At 39.6% G+C, this 22048-nt stretch overlaps 2 protein-coding genes across 2 annotated transcripts in view; one reads left to right on the forward strand and one right to left on the reverse strand.

Moving 5' to 3' along the window:
- The window catches only part of LOC126366244 (solute carrier family 22 member 3-like), a 402182-nt gene that overhangs the window by 354602 nt on the left and 25532 nt on the right, over positions 1–22048 (reverse strand). The gene's annotated exons all lie outside the window — the stretch shown is intronic.
- On the forward strand, positions 1723–7800 carry LOC126366419 (uncharacterized). Its single transcript, XM_050009528.1, has 3 exons — positions 1723–1926; positions 3855–7109; positions 7642–7800. Exons 1-3 carry the CDS (start codon positions 1723–1725, stop codon positions 7798–7800), a joined length of 3618 nt encoding a protein of 1205 aa, XP_049865485.1.

Below are 22048 nucleotides of genomic sequence, written 5' to 3' on the forward strand. Positions count from 1 at the left end.
ACGTAAACTTGCAAGGTGTTTCGATTTTTTTGATGAGAAGTGTATTAATATAGAAAAACAAGTTTTCGTTAAGATGTCACTAACACCCTGTATACTTTTTCTCCGTCGTGTTGTGCTGTGGGACAATGGCCGACTCCACTAACCCTATAGATATATTTATCGATTAACAACCCTAACATATTTATGGATATCGTACAACAAACTTCGTTGACGCAATCAAATCATTTATTCTTTATTTGTACACAACAGAATAGAAAAAGAAACATACAAAGGAAACAGACAGTACAGGTAAGCTTATCTCTAAGAAACAGATTTCTTCCAGCTGACCTACGTGCCAAGGAGACATGCAGTGTATAATACTATAGATAGACGTATGTCTATCTCATACTTAATTAATTAATTTCATAAAATTTTAAGGTGTATAATTATTTTTTTTTTACTATTTTTTTAATAACGAAAATAAAATTAAGTAATTTAAATAAATTATATAATAATCAAACATTTTCCACTATAATAAATACTTACAAACACTAAAATACTTACATACACGTACACACGCATACGTACGTACGTACGTTTAGTATTTATTTAAATTAAAAAAAATACTAATATAAAACTAAAATAGATTTATAATTATATAAATATACAATTATATACAACTAATGCAACTCAGGTCAGACTTAAATAATCATTCTATGGTTTGAACTATTGCAATTGACACTGTTAACGCGTTGCACTTTGTTTGCATTCTTTATTTAGTTTAAAAGGTTAGTACCAACCGAACGCCACTAGATGTCGCTAGTTGTATTTTAAAACGCGCTATTATTTGGTTCATGAGATCTGTACTGGCGGCGATCAATAAATTCGTTTGGAATCTGGATCGCTCTGCTTGCCGAAGTGCTCAGAGGTAGCTTCAACGTCTACCCACACTCAGCAGCCATCGACGTAGAGGCAGGGGGGGTATTTTATTAAAATACCCTCCTACCGCGGCTCCAAACGGTATTACCGTTATCACCCTATCCACCCCCGGCCTCCCACCAGCGGGTCTCACCGGGGAGGGTGTGATAACGCGTGCTCTGCCAGGCGGACCGCCAAACCTCGCACGCAAGTAGCCCCAACGCCGCTTCATCGCGCCTCAGCCGTAACGGGGTGAGCATGGCTCCCCCAACAGCTGGAGTCGCGAAACGCAGGACGCGCGTATTCGTGCGCTCCTGCCTCGACACCGCGCTCGCTGCCACCACTGCAGCAGCGTCTAGAAGACCGTTTTCGCCCCCGCCATGCCTAGCTGGCGCAACCCGCCGACCGCCCTCTTTCCCGCTGCCCCTGCCCAAACTTCCGGGAGCAGGAGCCGCGGTAAAGAGGACCACGACGCCGCCGGAACGACGTCCACCGCAGCCCGCGGCGAGGACCACGCCGCCCACCGCACTCTCCATGCCCCTGCTGGACATGGAGACGACCCCGCCGCGATCATACGCGGCGGTGTTGAATACCAATCCCGATTCGCCGCCGCACGCGCCACCGCGTCCGTCCCTCCGGACGACGCCCACGCCATCGCCGCCGTCGAAGAGGACCGTCCAACAGCCGCCGCTCGCCCCCGCGAGCAGAAAAATCCCGCCTATAGTGGTGGACCATCTGCCGAACTGGCCGCATCACTTCCGCCAGTTGCGGGAGATGCTGGGCCATGTCCCGAATGCGCGTCCCTACGGAAAAGGCGTCCGCTTTATGGCGAAAACCGAGGGGGAGTTCAGGCTCTACCAGAGTTTCCTTACCAACCTGGAGAGAGCCTCTGGACTCTCCTGGTTTGCCTATGCACCCCCGGCGGAACGCTCGCTTAAGCTGGCGATTCTCGGCTTGCCCATGGACACCAATCCCACCGACCTGGAGGAGGAGCTACGCAACCGCGGCTTCTTCCCGGAGTACGTCCGAGTACGTCTGAGTTGACGCCTCCAGTGGCAGTGGAAGCAGTCCTCTCCCCCCCTCCAGCCGACTTGACACCAGCTGCCCCGGCGACGGAGCAGCTCCCCGGACTAGACACCACCGCCAGCTGACGGGCGCTCACTGGGCCTCCCCCAACGGGGAACCACCCGGTGGGCTCGACCTCGCTGGCGGCACCAAGGACGTAACATCTTCGGGCACACGGAGGGGCGTTCTCGCCCGCCGTGTCCCAACCCCGTGCCACGCCCGTTTTTGCGGGCGGCGACCGCAACCACACCAAAGGGGCTATGCCCCGAGGGTGTCTCCCCGTCGCGGGCTTCGCCCGCGACGAGAAGAAACCAGATGGCGTTTGGAATCTTCCACATCAGGATTTTGGAGTTTTATTACTGAAACCCTCATCCTATTGTAGTGTTTTTTGGGACTTTTGTACATGGTCCTTCGAGCCGGATAAGTGAGAAGTTGACTGTACACGAGTACCACGGCGCTAGTAGGAATAGTGGATTGCTATTCGGCGTCAGGAACCTAAATCGGGTTCCGAATTCCAGTCTTCGGCATCGGCTAACGGAGTGGGAGACGCACCCCGTCAATAGCCCTGAGAAGCATCCATCCCAGTTGACCGTAGCACAGGTCTGCTTCGGAGCGGGGGAAGCATCTCCTGAGACATCCAGCGGACACCGTGAGGGGTGTAACCCCTGAGACATCGTCATCATTCAACTTCAGTGAAGTGACGCAGCATTGTGATCATTGTGTGTGTGTGTGTGTATGCGTGGTTGTGCAGATAAAAATCGTGAGTACATTTTCGACCTTATTACTAGAAGAACGTTAACTTTGAAAAAAAAAATCAGATTTATGCATGGACTTGAGAAATTAAACAAACAAGTGACATTAACTTAGAAAATAATTGAAAGTGTTATACTAACTTAGTCGTAATTTCACCAAAAGTGTTACCAACGGGGAACCTATGCCCGATTTTCCATCGAGTGTGCAATTTAAGTCAAAAACTTAGAAAAAAATTGTGCTGTTTCTACGGGACTTGCGAGATTTTATTGCGTTACTTTTGTTTTTATTTTTTGTACTTTGTGTGACGTGTAATTTTGGTTTGTCAAAGTCAAAACATATTACATATTATTTTTTGTCATTGTTTATTCAGTATGTACGAAATGGCGGAGAACCATTTGAAATTGAATTTTGATCTTGCGGAAAAAATTGTGAAAGGCAAAATTAACTTTAAAAAGGCACCGAAGGAGCGTATTACCTTGTCTTATGTCGAAGCTCGACTCGAAACGCTCGAACAACAATGGAAGCTTTTTTTGAATACTCACAACAAATTAGTTTTTGACATGAAAAAGGATGAATATGTTTTGACAGAATATTGCACAAATAATGTCTATAATGAAACTGAAGAGGAATATTTCCACTACAAATCATTATTGAGGGATTCTATAGTTCAATTTAAGTCTAAAATGTCTAATAAAGCTGAGGCTGAACCTAGAAAGATTTTTGTTAAATTACCAGAAATAGCATTGCCGAAGTTTTCGGGTAATTATTCGGAATGGGCCAACTATAAAGATATGTTCAAGTCATTAATAGATAGTAACGAATCACTCGACGATGTCCAAAAACTTCATTATCTGAAGGGTTCACTTACGGGAGAGGCTGAAACTCTTGTGAGATCCATCACCATTACTGCGGACAATTACAAAATTTGTTGGGATCGACTATTTGCAAGATATGAAAACAAGCGATCGATGGCAAATTCAATAATTAGACGCTTGATGAATCAAAAATCATTGTCTTATGAATCAGCTACCTCTATCCGTCAGTTGCTGGATACAACGAGCGAGTGCTTACAAGCATTACGAAACATGGGAGTTAACACCAGTTCTTGGGATTTGATTCTCATTTATATCGTAAGCCAGAGACTTGATCCCGAGTCTAGGGCAAAATGGGAGGCCAAAATGTCCGAGTCTGGAAATGAATTGCCACAATACAAACAACTCGAAACCTTTCTTGAAGCCAGGTTTCGATCGTTAGAGTACAAGATATCGGAGAAGAGTCAAATGCATACCATCACAAAAACATCAAACTCAACCACAACTACCGCTATCACGTGTTTATTCTGTTCAGATAAACACAAATTGACCAATTGCAAGAGCTTCATGAAGGAAAATGTCGAATGTAGAAGACAATTTGCGCAGACACAACGTTTGTGTTTTAATTGTCTCAGTCCTGAGCATTCAGTGTACATGTGTACGATGTCAACCTCTTGCCGCTTATGCAAAAAACGACACCACACCTTATTACATCCCAAAACACTACAACCAAGCAAATCGGAGCCTCCTGAAGGTAAAAAGGTTGCTGCTGTTGTTACTGACATGCCAGCCTCATTCATGGAGAATGAAGAATCCGAAACGGAAGATGTTGAAACACATGAAGTAGTGACCACGTGCTTTGCTAGTTCACGTAGTACTGTCCTCCTAGCTACTGCTTTAGTTAGTGCCAAGGCACTTTCACACACGAGCAGTTCGGCTAACGTCCTGAGAGCTCTTATAGACCAGGGTTCTCAGGCGTCGTTTATTACGGAAGCAGCGGCTCAGTTACTGGGTCTGCGAAAAAGTAAAGAATCTGTTAAAGTTTCAGGGTTGGGAGGTTCAAGGGCTTTAGAGTCGAAATCATCAGTAAAAATTCAAATCGCTTCTAGAGCTGACCCTTCTTTCCTTTTGACAGTCAAGGCGCATGTTCTAAGCAAACTTACCACGTTGTTGCCAAGTAACAAAGTCACAGTCAGTTATGACCAAATGCAGGTATTGCCTACTCTTGAGCTAGCTGATCCATCATATAACTGTCCCGGCGCAATTGATTTGCTGCTGGGTGCAGAGGTCCACAGTCAAATTATTATGGAAGGTTTGGTTCAAGGTGCTAACGGAAATTTCATCGCCCAAAAAACTAGATTTGGTTGGATGTTATCCGGACTGGTGGAAGACACATCCTCTCATGAGAATCAGCATTTCAAATGTCATACAACTATGATCAATTGTTTTGAAGAGGACGGGTTATTAAAGAAATTCTGGGAGTTAGAATCAGAACCTGTGTTGTCGAAGAAACTGTTGACTCGGGAAGAACAGGCTTGTGAAGAGTTATTTGCCGAAACAACCAGGAGAGATGAAACTGGAAGATATGTAGTAAAACTTCCATTTAAACATGAAAATCCCGCATCAAAACACAGTGGGTCGTATGACATAGCGCGTAGACGGCTTTTCGCGCTAGAAAAGCGATTGTCAAGCAACCCTGTGCTCAAAGTAGAATACTCTAACGTAATCAACGAGTATCTAACTATGAAGCACATGGAGGTCTGTACAGACAACAACAAACCAGACGCGGTGTATCTTCCTCACCACGCCGTGATTCGCGAGGACAAGAGTACTACAAAGGTGCGTGTGGTATTCGACGCTTCCTGCAAAGGATTCAACGGAGCCTCCTTAAATGGCGATCTCATGATCGGTCCAACATTACAGCCAGAGTTACGACATTTAGTGATGAGATGGCGATGCTATCCCATCTCGCTAGTCGCTGACATCGCCAAAATGTACCGACAGGTCGCTGTGGCGTATGAAGATACTGATTTTCAACGCATTCTTTGGCGTGAGAACCCGGAAGAAGAGATACAGCACTTAAAATTGTTACGTGTCACTTTTGGAACAGCATCAGCACCTTATCTGGCTGTTCGTGCTTTGCAACAAGTGGCACACGATGAAGGTGCTGAGTTTCCACTGGCAAAAGATAGAGTGCTCGCTGATTTTTACGTAGACGATTTCATGAGTGGCTGTCATTCCGTCGCGGAAGGTGTTCAAGTCTTCGAGCAAACAACTGAGTTGCTCAGCCGTGCTGGATTTCCTTTGCAAAAGTGGGCAAGTAACAACAAGGAGTTACTTCAAGCAATTAGTAGCAAAGGTCAAGATGAACTTAATCAAAATTTAGAGCTCAAAATTGACGACATCATGAAGGTTCTTGGTCTTACGTGGGATAAAGAAACTGATGAATTTAGATTCAAAGTTAACTTACCTTCGTTATCAGAGGCTCCCATAACAAAAAGAAAGGTGATATCAGATATAGCCAAACTGTTTGATCCCTTGGGATGGCTAGCGCCGACAATTACAAAAGCCAAAATTTTCATACAAAGGCTGTGGCTATCTGGAATTGGATGGGACGGTCAACTTCCAGCCGAGTTACTTCAGGAGTGGTTGAGCTTTAGAGAGGATTTGGTGAATCTTGAAGCATTCGTAATCCCTCGTTGGATAAGTTGCAAAAAAGATGATCAACGGCTCGAATTACACGGCTTCTCGGACGCTTCTAATGTAGCATACGCAGCCGTCGTATATGTCAGAGTTGTTAATAAAGATGGCATGGTTCATGTCAACTTACTTACTTCCAAAACACGTGTGGCACCTATTAAACAAGTGTCAATCCCACGATTGGAATTATGTGGTGCTGATTTATTAGCCAAACTTCTGACTGAAGTGGCTAATGTTTTAAATGTTTCCAAAGAAAACATACACGCGTGGTCTGATTCTACTATTGTTTTAGCGTGGCTCAGTAGCCACCCAAGCAGGTGGAAGACCTTTGTCGCGAATAGGGTTTCCAATATCCTCACTACCATGGATGGAAATCAGTGGTCGCACATCGCTAGCGAGCAAAACCCTGCAGACTGTGCATCCAGAGGGCTCCAGCCCGCGGAATGTGCTCGTAACAAACTGTGGCGCCACGGACCTGCATCTTTATGGAATTCACACATAGATTATAATAAGAAAGATATTAAAGACACTAACCTGGAAGAAAGGAAGACAAAGTTGAAGAGTCACGTGACGGTAGATACCCAAATAGATGATGGTGAAGACTTGATGAGGCGTTTTTCCTCATTGACAAAACTTACCCGCGTACTGTCGCTCTGCCGAAGAGTCATGCGCTGGAAGACATCTGAAATAAAAGAAACTGAAAGATTAGACCATGGGTTAACAGCTAAAGAAATAAATAAAACGTTACTTACCTGTATAAGGATGTGCCAAAAGAAACACTTTCAAAGGGAGATTGAAGGTCTTCAAAAATTTGGTAGAGTTGATAAGAAGAGTAAGCTCTCTTCATTAAACCCCTACTTAGATGACGAACAAGCATTGAGAGTAAATGGTAGACTTCATAATGCTTATCTTGAGGAGAGCACGAAACATCCCCTAATCATCCCTCATAAATCTCATCTGACCAATCTCTTAATTGGTGAAACTCATCGCAAAACAATGCATGGAGGACCTCAACTAGTTCTAAACTACTTGAGGTCTAAATACTGGGTAATTGGAGCTAGAAATTTGGTTCGCATGTTTGTCAAAAAATGCGTAACTTGTGTACGCCATTCTAGCCAAGCCAATCAGCAGATGATGGGGCAATTGCCCAATTCTAGAGTCACGGCACATCGGCCTTTCCTTAAAAGCGGTGTAGACTATGCGGGTCCGATCAACATCAGAGCCAATAAAGGACGGGGACATCACTCCACTAAGGGGTACATTTGTGTCTTCGTGTGCATGACCACAAAGGCCATTCACCTTGAAGTCGTCAGTGACATGACTTCAGAGTCATTTTTGGCGGCCTTTAAGAGGTTTGTAGCCAGAAGGGGTCATATAGCCGAAGTCTGGAGTGATAATGGCACCACTTTTGTAGAAGCTGCCCGACAGCTTGCTGAACTCTTTGATGTCGAAAGCTCGAGTGTTGCTGTTGAGATTGCAGATTGGTTTGCTACAAATGGAACATCTTGGCACTTCATACCTCCTCATTCTCCAAATTTTGGAGGACTGTGGGAAGCTGCGGTTAAGTCCATAAAATTCCACCTTGCAAGAACCATAGGCACAAGCACTCTTACCTTTGAAGAGATGACAACTACTCTCGCCCAGATCGAGGCTTGTCTCAATTCGAGACCGTTATCACAGTTGTCGTGTGATCCAAACGATGCACGTCCTCTGACACCTGGCCATTTCCTGGTCGGTGAGCCACTGGTACTTGTTCCCGAAAATAATTATGAGACGTCCAGTATAAGTAGCTTGACACGCTGGCATCTTACTCAACGAATGACTCAAGGTTTCTGGCGAAGATGGTCCGAAGAGTATCTAACACAATTACAACACAGATATAAATGGGCGAACCAAATTCCGGAACCAGAAGTCGGTGATGTAGTCCTCTTTAAAGAGGACGGACTTCCTCCAGCTCGGTGGTTGTATGGTTTGATAACTCACAAACACCTAGGTCAGGATGGACTCACTCGAGTTGTCAGTCTGAAGTGCAAGGGACATACTATTAAGAGGCCAATATCGAAGTTAATTGTATTACCAAAAGCGGAATAATATATGCTTTACATACTTATTATTGTCAATGGATCGTTGAAGTAGACCTGCATGCCCTAGTTGTTTTAAGTTTGTTAATCCTTTATTAGTTTTGAGTGTGTTTTACTTTTTTTACGGTCAATTGACCACATATTAGATTTAGATTTACATACACATAATTTAGATAACAACACCATTTATTTTACCTTTTCATTCACATGTATAGTTGTAGACATATCGCAACGCCTTAATTATATGTTAATGGACTTGGTCCATGGCGGGCGGTATGTTAACGCGTTGCACTTTGTTTGCATTCTTTATTTAGTTTAAAAGGTTAGTACCAACCGAACGCCACTAGATGTCGCTAGTTGTATTTTAAAACGCGCTATTATTTGGTTCATGAGATCTGTACTGGCGGCGATCAATAAATTCGTTTGGAATCTTCCACATCAGGATTTTGGAGTTTTATTACTGAAACCCTCATCCTATTGTAGTGTTTTTTGGGACTTTTGTACAGACACCCTACAATTTATCTAATAATCTTAATAATTTTACTAAACAGTATATTCTATCAAAAGTATACCCACCGATGTATTTTACGCTACGTTATAGCTTACTAAGACGTATATTACATGAGTAATGATGAAATGAACATCAATTGCTTCCCACACGGGCACAGGCTTGGTATAACATGCTCAAATATACCCTCGTAAGCCCTGGGGTCCTCTGAGAAGGACCAAATAATTGTAGTCATAAAGGCCGAAGGTTTTAAAATAGTTTGTTCTAATAATCAACGAAGGTACTTTTAAAAGTACCAAAACTTTACCTGTCAATTTAATTCAAACCTTTGCGCCGATTGAGAAAAAAAGTATTTTGTCTATGAACTAGTTCATTCAATTTCGTGAATAGGTGGCTTTAATAAAAAAGAAATATGTATCACTTGTCGTAATTTGTCAGTTTATTGGTAAAGATGGTGCGCACACGGCGACGAGGTAAAAAAAAATCAAGTTAATAATCGAATTTCGTAGTTTTTCATACACATTATTTTCAGAAATCGCAGGTAAAATAATAATCAACAACATGACATAGTTATTTTATCAATTTCGTATCGATATCGTTAGCAATATGAAAGCAAACTTTTTAAGTCCTTTGCAAGGGACTTTAGGTGTCATGTCCGGATATTTTTCAAATACTTTTTTAAATTGTTATAGGTATGTGATTAAATCATACTGATATAGACGGACTTGCTTACGTGATCTTATGATTATGAAAAAAAAACTACCGTCTTCATTTTATTTCCTTTTTCCTTCTAATGATGAACTAAACTGACACCATGAATTAATTTCTTTCCTAATAATAAAAGCCTAATGTACTTCCAGAGGGACTAATCACAAACTACATCATAAAAACTAAAACTCGTTACTTATTTTATATTTAAATATGTAAGTATATGCACATATTTTGTGACGTACAAATAGGTATGTATTTTAATGAAAAAATACATTACCCTTTATAATAATCATATTTTTCAGATTTTACTAAAAGTAGTGACTTAAACCGGGAGTCCTTCTGGAAGAACTAAAAAAAAAACGTATTTTTTTCAAAAATGTCTTCTATTCATCCTTACATAGGTCTCCACTTAATTTGAACCCGATCGGATAACTCTAACACTTTAAAAATTGTACTTGAAGTGCTCGGCCTTTACGACTCCAAAAATTTGGTCCTTTTCAAGGTACCACCGTCGTTTATTACTTCGAAATCGTAATTATGCTTCGGCGTTACGAGGATACCAATATTGACGTGCCTAATTATATATATATAAAATGAAACGACGCTACTTACATAATACCCCCGCCCCTAACACGTTCTTCCCAGTAAAGGTGACCTTTTGGACATGAGCTTATGTTATTTACTGATCAAAGTAATAGTAACATGTAACCAGGCAAAACCATCACCATAGAATAAAGAATCCTACGTATAGAACGGACACTCTGCGCCCCGCACCAATTCATTACGGGCGCCGACCTCACCCCTTCTGGGTCATACGTTATAATTAAGTAAGTACTTAAATAAGTAAAATATTTATTTCCTCTACAAATATAATTTGTTCTTATACTAATTTACAATCATTTTATAACATGAACATTAATAATATTCGTAGAGGCTCGAGCCTAAATTAGGATACAGTCATTCAGGAATACGGTCATTAATAAAGTTACCAATAGAGCAATACACAGAAAGTAAATAAGAAAAGCAAAGAAAATATAATAAAAAAATTATTATAGTATGGACGCCCGCGGACTGTGTCCCGCTCACACTTACGCGTTGGTCAGCACACAATGAAAATACGAAGCGCTTGTTCTAAAATGTCCACTGCCCCACCTTCTGTAGACTTCCTACACCAAACTCTTCACTACTACAGCCTCTTTCTGTTTCAGAAACTGCACGCATATTCGCCAAATACGTACAAAACATTAGGTCGTATTTCATATTTTGCGTTGCCATTGTGTTAGCGACTCGTAATTAGAATAGCTCCACAATAAAACACCTAAGTAGTTCAGCACAAAAAAGATAAGTACAAAAGCAGAGTGATTCAGCGTTTTCAAAGAATTTCTTCCCTTAATTTCTTTGCATACAAGTTTGCGCGGGTAATGGCCGTATCGTGCGCGAAACTTATAAGATTAGTGGTTTGTGTTCTCGAAAGTTTGTTACGAGTAGGGATGCCAACAATTATAACCTAACGAGTGAGTTGATTTCACAAAGTAAATTGAATATTTGACTTCATTGTTCTCTTGGGGCCGTGAACGAGATTTTTAAGTTTACCCTACAAATGTCGAAAATTACAATTCAGATGTAAACTTTTTATTAAAAGAGGTAAATCTTAATAGACTCTAAACTCCTAACCTCATCGTGACCAAAGAAAAAACACTCAGTCTGTCAGATTGCCTACAAAATCAATTGCTCTACTATGACATCATACAATCATCATATTATCAAATAATCATACAATAATCATTATATCATCATATCGAGTACATGATGTTGTCGCCGAATGAAATAATTACTCATTTGACCAAAACTCTATGGTCCAGTACTTTAAAAAGAAACATAATGGTGGACATTTTTAAGAAGGAAACAAGAAATGAAAACAGTTGACGATCGGGCGCGCAAAGAATTGGTCATGGTTGAACTACAGATATTTAACTACGTATATTAGTCGTATTGAATAAATACTGGTTACAATTGGTAGATAATCGAAACAATGTAAGTGTATAATGAATGTTGGGTGTCAATATAAAATGTATATGAACTATATGGCTTTTCTTTAATAATCATTATCATTAATTTAGGCTCTAATTTGTATAAACCACGCAATAGAAGAAAGGGGTTGGAAGGGCCAAGCGAGTGTAAAACACGCACCATACGAGTATGAACGAATAGGTCATACTTTGACTTAGCACTCCACTGGTCCGCAAACTTTACGGAGCTCCGCGATTGTATATTAAAAGGTCGTCTTGTACATTATAACGCCTGCAGAGTAAAAAAACATATATCGACTACTCTCCTTATCACAGGAAAGCTAAAAACCATAGTATGATCATTTATCAAAAAAATCCGTTTGTATGCAGTATCTTAGGAAAAGTAATGTGAAAATTGCTACCATACAATATACATTCTCCCTAAAGTGTCTACGGAATTTGAGAAGCAGTAGAGCAATCGTAGTTATCTGTTTGCAGGAGTAGTAGTAAAAGAAAGTGAAAAGTAAAAGAAGTTTTTTTTTACGTGACTTATTGTAGATTTGCCGCAGATGGCATTAACTACTTGGCCAGACAAATGGGGAGCCCTGAAGGCTCTCACCCGGTGGGGTTGAACCAGCGACAATACTTCTCATACAAAACGCGCGTTAGGGCCTTTCCAACCTATTTCTTGTGTTCCTTGGTACCTATAAACAACCTAAACCTAACCCCTTGTAAAAGCCCACCACCCCTACCTACTTTTCGGTACGAGTTACACCGAATAATTCTTCTACGCAGCGTTAATGTGTTTATAACGGGGCTAAAAGTTTGCAAGTACATTTCAGCAACCTATACAGGGTGTTAGTGACATCGTAACGAATACTCAGGGGGATGATTCAGACCATGATTCTGAGTTAATATCAAGTGGAATTTTTCGTCGCAAAATTCATGTTTTTTTTAGTTTTTTTTAAATTATTTTCAATTCTATACTTTTGCGATGGAAAATTCCACTTGATATTAACTCAGAATAATCAGCTGAATCATCTCTCTCAGTATTCGTTACGATGTCACTTACACCCCACACAAGTACATACGGTAGCCATACAAGTAGGTATGGGTGTTAGTGACACCGTGTTAGTGACATCGTAACGAATACTCAGGGGGATGGTTCAGATCATGATTCTGAGTTGATATCAAGTGGAATTTTCAGTCTGAATCATCCTGTAAATTTTTGTGCTTTTTTAATTATTTTCAATTCCATATTTTGGCGACGGAAAATTCCACTTGATATCATCTCAGAATCATGGCCTCAATCATCCCTCAAAGTTTTCGTTACGATGTCACTAACACCCTGTATAGAAATGTAGGTAAAGCCTGCACTACACGAAATATGAGTTATTTACGTCTGCCGGATGTGCATGGCAAGCGCGCCGCGCGCGGTGCGAATTATATCGAGGGTTACAACCAATAAATGCAGCCAACTCTATCTACGTAGATTAACGTCGAACTGCTATTGGTCGAAACCTGGTTGTCGTGCTGCTAGGGCAGGTTACTTCATGTTTCTACCAGCAGAACACACTTACTTACCTAATAAATAAACCTTTTTATCGCAAGTCATAATCTATACCAATACAAGCAGAGTTGTAAGTTATTTAACTAATACCTAATGATAAATTGCAGAAAATTATGCAGAACTTTAAAATCACCTATCGTTAATTTGATTAGTCTGATAAATAAAGTCATCAAAACATAACACATTTCATACTTAATTATTATTAATAATTTCGAATTTAAGTGGAATGGATGGTTTATTCATAAATTCAAATTGACATTGACCAAACATTTTAAGGTGATTGAATTAATACACGTGTAATTTTTTTGATGCAATACCATTAATTGTTCAGCCAGCCAGTATGGCGTATATCAAAACGTTCTACATTATTTTACATGTTTCACTAAGTACCTGTGAACATTTGTTGTTGGAAAATGTTAAAAATTATTCAAGTACCCATGAAATAATTGACTGTGTGAGAATAATATTGTCATTGCCAATTTACACCAGCCCCAGAGTCCAAAATGCAGTGCTTATGAACATCGATGAAGATACAACAAAAAGAATCCATGAATTTAAAGGTTTCAAGTTTAATTCCAGATCAGAAGGTTACATTCATAATTACGAACATAATGATGTATATATTATAATGAATGACTATGATAATAATCTCGAAGATAATATCAATAAATTAAGAACGGATTATCATTGGAACCCTAGAGGAGCATTCATAATAATCATGAAGAAGGAATTCTTAGAACTAAATAAAGTCGCTCAGTTATTACTGAAGTTAAATATATATGTTGTCATTATTATTGCTCAAGGAAATGTAAACAATGAATTATATGCCTTTGACTTTGATTTTGACTCATGTAATCGACCTCAGAAACTCAAATTTCTTTCTTACTGTACTACACAAAAAGATATACAGTTACCTGTACTCAGAAGAAGTACATTAAAAGGATGTCGCATTAAAATGGTCTCGCATAATTTGTGGCCTTTTGTAACCTTTAACCCAGAAGAAGGATATGGCGGCGAGCAATATATTATAGATGTAATCAAAGAAACTGAAGGTTTGACTATCGATCTTATGAAACACGAGCCAGATGAATACTTCGGGAAAATATACAACAACTTCACTTTTTCTGGAATGCTACGCCTTATTATAGAGGACGTAGTCGAAGGCGGGATTGGAGGATTTTATATAAATAAAAACAGAAATTGGGTATTTGATTTCACGTATCCATACGTAGTAGACCACATTAGGGTTATTGTGCCTGAAGCTCGACTACTGAAGACCTGGGAGGCTGTATACATGCAGCTTTCACTTGCCACTGTCCTCGTAATCGCATTCTTTTTCATACTCTTCAGCTTTGCAATCGTACGACTATCTATATTTCGGGGACACACAAGAGACGTAATTCGAGAAGTACTTATAATATATGGTTATTTCTTAAACAGTATTACCAGATTTCGCATTCAACATACTACATCAAAGAGACTTATGGTGTTGAATTTGCTTTTGTTCGTATTCTTGATGAACTGCGTAATTCAGGCGTCGGTTCTCAGCGTGACAACAAAACCGATCAAAAAATCTCAGGTAACCGATGTGGATGAGGCATTTCATCTATTACAACCTGTGATCGTAGAGAGATATACGGATAGAGTCTTACATCCAAATCCTTTAAAATGTAAAACGTTGAGTAATTGCCTGGAAAAGGTAAAAAGAAGTAAACACGTCAAGTTGTACACTCTAATACCGGAATTTTTATACCAACATCTCTTGTGGAAAGTAGACGATGACGAGGAAGGCGAAGGACAAGACCTATTTATACTAAGGGATCCCGTTTCCACATTGCTGCAAGTTATAATGTTAAATCGCGGGTCCCCTTTCGTGCCCGTTTTCGATAAAGTGATTGTCAGCTTACAGAGCGGAGGACTCCTCTATCATTATTATGATCGACTTCAATATAATGCTAAAATACGTCATTATTATCAGGAGCATCGTAAATGTGAGAAAAACCCGCGAGACATGCTAGAATTCAAAGAAGCTTTTATTATATTTGGAGCGGGAATAATATTGTCAGGAATAGTTTTCATTTATGAAGTCATTAAACATAAAATTTGACTTAGGTCAGTCTGTTAAAGATCAAAGTGACTCCAAATCATGAGCTACGAAAACTGATGCGTTAAAAAGTTGTCATAACGATTAATATTTTCAAAATGTATAATGATTGTAAATGTGTTTTTTAAAATTATGTACCTGCTCGTATCAAAGATAAACAATAAATTACTCATATCTGAAATGTAAATGTTTTATTTGTAACACAAATGTATTCATAATACTCGATAATATTATTTTAGAACATTTTACATAAATACAAATGACTTTATACCACCTCCAATAACTCGCACTGGAGCAGCGGGGTGAAGTAGCTCCATACCCTCTCCAGTTGATTGAGGATAGGCCTGCGCCCAGCAGTGGGACGTATATAAGACGTATTTATGTTATGACTTTGTGCAAAAGGAAATAAAGAAAAATCTATAAGAACAAAATTATCAAATACGAGTACGTCCTAGGTGTAAATCGTTGCTACCCTGAAAAAGCTCCCTTGCTCAGGTGCTAAAATATAATAGCAATGATTTTCTATACCCGATCGCAGCCACCTTCCTGAATGTGGCAAATTGGTTCACTTTATTATTTGTCACGTCTTCGTGCGTCGCTTCGATACAGCATTTACTATCACTAGCGAAGTATGCTCCTTTAACTTTATTTCAATAAGAACTCTGAGTTATTTCCTTTTAAAATTTCCGTCTAAAAGTGTCAGAAGTTCGGTTCAGAGCTGCCGCTTTTCAAAATATTTTGCCTAAAAAGTATAAAGTTAGACTTTTATGTATGTACCTATGGCAACAGGACCTTACCATCATAATTATATAAATCCCACTCGTTGTTATAAAAAGAAAAAAAAATGATTTGTAAACTTCACAGCCATGCTCTTGTTGGTACAGCATTCTCCATTATTGTCTGTCAAAGACAATTTCTTTGAGTTTTTTATAAGATAAATTATACTTAATTACGTATACAATGGGCACTTTTATTGTGTATAACTAGACCTAAATCACAAAACAAAATGTAACCGGTCGATTTAAGATTTTAATTTAATTTATTCATATGGTTATATGTATATGTTATGTTAAGTTAGGCATGGCGCTACTGTTTACTTGTGAAAAGACACAAAAAGCCACTAAAGCCGGATTCAAAAATTGCGAGGCATATGTCACACATGCCTTGCGCCGCACGCCATCTTCTGTGTGTGCTTTTATATGCGTGGCGGAGCGTGCTACCTACGCACGTACTCATTTCACAAAACATAGCATGGTGCGCGGCGTACGATGCGCACTGCTTGCTTGTATCTATTGAATTAGATGTAACTATTCTCATAAACACTTATTCTATATGGCAACATTTTGTCTATTCACTCGTGATTCGATTGACATCTGTCATCTCTTCTTTTCCTTCTTTCCGGTTAACATGTTTGTCTGGTGAACGTTAATACTGTAACGAATCCAAATTTATATTAGTAATTAATAATTAATCTGAAACTGTAATCTGCAAATATCATTTATTGTGAACGTATTATTGTGCCTCTGATCATATCGAGGGTTGAAAGCCAAATGGGTTTAAGCGACATTTTGGGCGAAACTGACTTATATATATATTCGGAATCAGCGATTTTTTCCGCGTCGACTGATCTTGGTTTCAGATCAATCGAAGCTACTTTTTGGCGCTTCAACCAATTAGCACTTTGGGTACATTTTTAAAAACCCGTGTTTCAACCGACAAAAAAATGCACAAGATTCTGGGCGGGTGGCAAATCAGTCGTATTCCGGGATATGAGTCGGTCACATAAGCTGTTATGTCTTTTCATTTTCATGATTTGAAGTCTGTTAAAGCGTTTTCCCTGACAGTGTTTTGTTATAGATAAGTCGGTTAAATCATTTGTCCTTAGACGAAACGAAAATAGATTTGGCGCTTAAATCTTTTTGCTTTAATCCAGATTTTATAAATATTGTCGCTTCAACCGTTTTGCCTTCGACAGTTTAAAAGTAAAATTGGCACTTGAACTGTTTTGCCTTTACCGAAAATATTCATAGAATTTGACTTCAGCTATTTATGCTACATTTTTTTAAATTTTTTGTCGTATAAAACAACTATCATTTTCTTTTGAAAGGACTTAAAACGTTTTTCCAAAACAAAAAAGAAATAATGTTAACATTTCAGTCATCGCAATTTTGTATGAAACCTTGTGCCCGCATCACTTCAACATATCAAAATAAGTATGGGCAGGTCCTGGTTGGGCGGTTCACACAGCTAAAAATTACGATTGGGAAGACCGGGAGTGTGCGTGTCATCATGTCACCCAAGCCGTATCCGTTGATAGTGACTTCTATTTGTGTCTATCCCAAGTCGTTGTTGTGGTAGACTTTGACGTGGCTAGCGGAACCGAACTTCGAATTGAAGATCTGGTAACATGGCATACAATCAAGCTGGCCAGCCGAGTTTACCGTGTAATTGTAGGAAGGTTTCCGTTGAGTTTTCCGTATTTGGCGTCTTGGACTAAGATTTTCGAGGACTATATCACGCGCTATTCCAGGTTCAGACACACTCATCCCAACTATCAGTTGGCATGTTGAAAGCCACATGTTTGCGCTTGAGTACGTCTTTGTACCGCAGGTATTGTCCACCTTGTTTACAGTTCCTTCTAGACACCTCGAAATAGAAAACCTTTCTGTCATCCATTCGCATGACGTGACCGTACCATCGTAGGTGATGTTTTATGATGAGAGCTTCTATTCCGAATATGCCAGAACGACGTAATACTTCTGTTATTGGAAAACCATCTTGCCGCTTTATGCGAAGGATGGACCTTAGACATTTAAAGTGTTACGTATCAAGTACGCCGCTGAGACTTTGTACACTAATATTTTAAGTTTTCCAAAGGCTGCAACCGCACCTGTTATCCGGGCTGGCAACTTCGATGACTTTGGAGTCATTTCATATTTGAGAACCCAAATATTTTAATTTTGAAACTTCCTCCAGCTCAGCGCCATTTAAAGCAACATTGAAAGAAGCTACATCCCCGAAGCATCCTCTGGATGGTTATTTTAAAAGGGTTTTGCACAAAACTATAAATATTCTGGTGTATGACTTAATTGAATCGGCCATTCCTCGGCCAGTTTGGTTAACTGACGCATAGATGTGAGACGTGAGAGATCAAAAATGATCTTATTCATTTTAGCCTTAATTTCAATTAAGCTATAAATAACAATTCCACAGACTATCCCACTTATGCGTGATACAGAAGCGATATATAAAGAAAATAGACTAAGAACCATGGCTCCATGTGTTATAACATAGCCTTGTTTCGCGCCGTAGGTAACGACGAATAGCTCTGAAAAGTTCTGAAAGTTCTGTTCTGAAATCAAACTGTCGTCATCATGTCGTCATGATATTGTCGTATCAGGATAAGTCATAACTTTTCAGGACAATCTGTTTTCTTTAGAGCAATCCACAAGCCGCGTGAAGCCTCACGCAGCACATAACAAAGGCCGATGTTGTTCAAGCCTTTTGGCCTGAATCTGTTTAATAACAAAACCGTACCCCCATATCTCTGTCCGGACAAAATCATCATTGGGTTTCCGGAAGTACCATTTCTGCATCACGAGATAGAATAACGTTAAGGCTAAAATTTAATATCGATCGCCATCGACTCGCAAAGAGGAAGAAGGCTAAAATCATTCCAGCAGCTGACTCCCATATCTTCAGGATGAGTTTGTATAACCAGTTATTAATGTGTAGGCATTTATACAGTTCAGATGGTATTTTTGATGTGTTGGTATTCGTCATCCTTTTTAGCGCGGTAAGAAGTTCTTCAAAGGTCGGGGGTGCCGCTAGATCTTAAGCGAAACCCCCGACCTTGTTGTAAGAAACTCGACCGATATGTTGTAACAAACAAGTCACTATTGGGATTTAAGACATCGTTAAAATGTGTCCAAAGCGCTGCTAATAAGTCTTTCTGATCAGTGAGGCGTTGGGTCTTTTCCTTGTTGTAGATTGAAACTCTCTTCAAAGTTTGTGGCCGAAAACAGTCTTGAAGCTGTCGAAAATCTACCGGAACTGGATTGATAGGAATCAGCATAGAGCTGAATTTCACAAGCTTATTCCACCTGGCATTTGTTTTTGAGACATATGGTGACAGAAAAGCCCGCCTGTAGTTCCCCACGAGCTGATTTTCACGTTAGAACCATCGCACCAATCTTAGTTTTGCGGTCTGGTTTACCAACCAATAACTTCGGTAGAGCAGAGCACAGCTATAAAAATGCTCGGCAAAGGAACACCATCTATTTATTATTATTATCATCTATATTATCTCATCGACAGATGTGTCTGCTGCGATTTCCGACGTATCTCGGCTTTAAAAGCATGATCGAGTTCTGTTATTGTTTGTCAACTTCGACGGTATCTTATGGCCAGCTCGAAGTGGAGGTTTTAGGCGCAAATGTAACAGAAATTTTGATCAAACAAGTCGCTGATCTATCCACCCCTGGCCGCCTCTTAATATGAGAGCAATCACTGCAGTCTGTCCTAGTCCCGCGTACCATCTAGTAGGAGCCAGTGCTTGGAACTTGCATCCAGCCACGTGGTCTTAAATTTTTCATATAAAATTTTTCATACAGTAAATCGGAATTTAAATTTTTCATACAGTAAATCGGAAACAGGTTGTGATAGTGAGATTAAACTCAGCACAGAGTATAAGCATATTAAGTCTTTTTCAAAGCTATTTGTTTCTTTTATTGCCCGCATTCAGTTGGTGACAGTCATCTGTCATCCGCCATCATACGCGGTTTACCATATACTTAAAAAGTCGAATTAAGCATGTGTAACAATATTTATGGTTATATTCTAGATCCTGTTTCTTAATTAAATCGATTTACTCATTATATCCGCCGTGATTTTTCCTAATATTGTAAGGTACAAATATCTGTAAATGCCTTGCCCGACTAAAATCTCTCCCAGGAAAAACGGCTAAAGGACCGACTTTATTTCCGATCTTACTAATATTTGGATTTCATACAATTGAAATTAGTAGCGGATGGTCACTTAAGATATTTTCCTTCCCTGTCATATAACCTTTTATGGAGGTTAAGCTGATTTGCCTCTAGTCTTCTTTTTTTAAGAAGTCGTTTAACTCATTTAGCTTTAGTCAAACTAATAAGTGAGAGGTCTCTTAAAGCATTTTGCTTTTAGCCAATATTTGGCTCTAGTGGATATCAACCGTTTTTCCTTCAACTGTAATTTAGTTCAATTGAGCCATTTTGTATTAAGCGACTTCTAAAATCTATAACTGATGTGTTTTTCGAACCAAATAAATACAAAATTGTGCAACGTTTAATTCAAAATAATTCTTAGCATTTTGAACACTTTTGATTCAGTAGTTTTTTTTATATGAATTTTTTTCGAAAAAATAAAACTTTAAATGGCTCTCCTGTAAAGTTCACAAAATGTCGCTTAAACCCATTTGCCTTTCAACCCTCGATATTTAAGTAACACAAAGATTGTTAATAAATCGCTGTCACACGAACCTCGTTGTTTTAATAGGTTATGCTACCAGACACGTAAAAGCACAAGCGATTTTTTATATGATCAGTAAACTACTTGTGATATGGAGGAATTACAATCTGGAAATACAAATTCATCACATGTAAGTAACATGTCTTTCGAAAGGCTCCGAGGCGTCGAAAATTTCCAAACATGGAAATTTGCTATGCGCATGGCGCTCACTTTGGAAAATCTTTGGGACTGTGTGACTGCAGATACAGAAAGCGTGGATGCTGCGCGCGATGGAAAAGCGCTTGCGCGCATCTGCTTAGGGATTATGCCCTGTTGCTACCAATATGTACGTGATATAAAAACCAGTAAGAAAGCTTGGGAGACATTGAGTGGAATTTTTGAAGATAAGGGCTTATACAGACGTGTGCTGCTTCTGCGTCAGCTTCACAAGACTGAGTCATCTCAGTTTGCTAGTATGTCAGAATACATAGAATTTGTGATGGGCTTGGTACATCAGCTTGCCGATATAGGGAAGATTATACCAGACAAGGAGGTTTCTGAATTGCTTCTCAGCGGCTTAGGCCATGAATATGATGCACTTGTTTCAAGCTTGGAGACTGCTTCTATGACTAAGGACTTAACTAGTGAACTGGTGCGCAGTAGACTTATGCAGGAGGAAGTCAGGAAGAAAACTTCAACTGATGGATCAACGAGTGCTGCATTTATTTCTAAAAGTGTACGAAGGACCAGTATAACTTGTACATTCTGCAAGCGTGTCGGCCACGTGGCGTCCAAATGCTTTAAGTTAAAGAAGCTGAAGAAGAAAGAAAAGGACTCGGAGCAGACATTCTTCGCGTCGGCCTTCTTAGCCACTTATGATCAACAATGGATAGTTGACAGTGGAGCTTCAAACCACATGTGTCGTGACAAGAGTTTATACAAAAATCTTAGAGACTGTAATAATAATATTACTATTGCTAACAATAGTACACTACCTTGTAAAGGAGTAGGTGACATTTCTCTAGATAATTCGGTAAGAAACCTTAAAGATGTTTTATATATTCCTGGTATTTCTGCCAATCTCTTGTCAGTAAGTAAATTGGTTAAGCAAGGGCTCACAATTACTTTCAATAATAAGGGTTGTTACATTTATAAATATTGTAAGATGGAAGGTAAGCCTATAGCTACAGCTTCAAACTATCGGGGTATTTACAAACTAAATGTTGGTGTAGGTGAAAAATCTTCACATAAGGAACACTCTACGCTCATGTGTACTAGGCATGAACCAGAGAGTGTCACAGATGCAGCTAGGTCAAATGTGTCAGCTGAATTATGGCATAAAAGGTTGGGC

Source organism: Pectinophora gossypiella, chromosome 4 (genome assembly GCF_024362695.1).
Source record: "Pectinophora gossypiella chromosome 4, ilPecGoss1.1, whole genome shotgun sequence".
NCBI classification, from domain to species: Eukaryota; Metazoa; Arthropoda; class Insecta; order Lepidoptera; family Gelechiidae; genus Pectinophora; species Pectinophora gossypiella.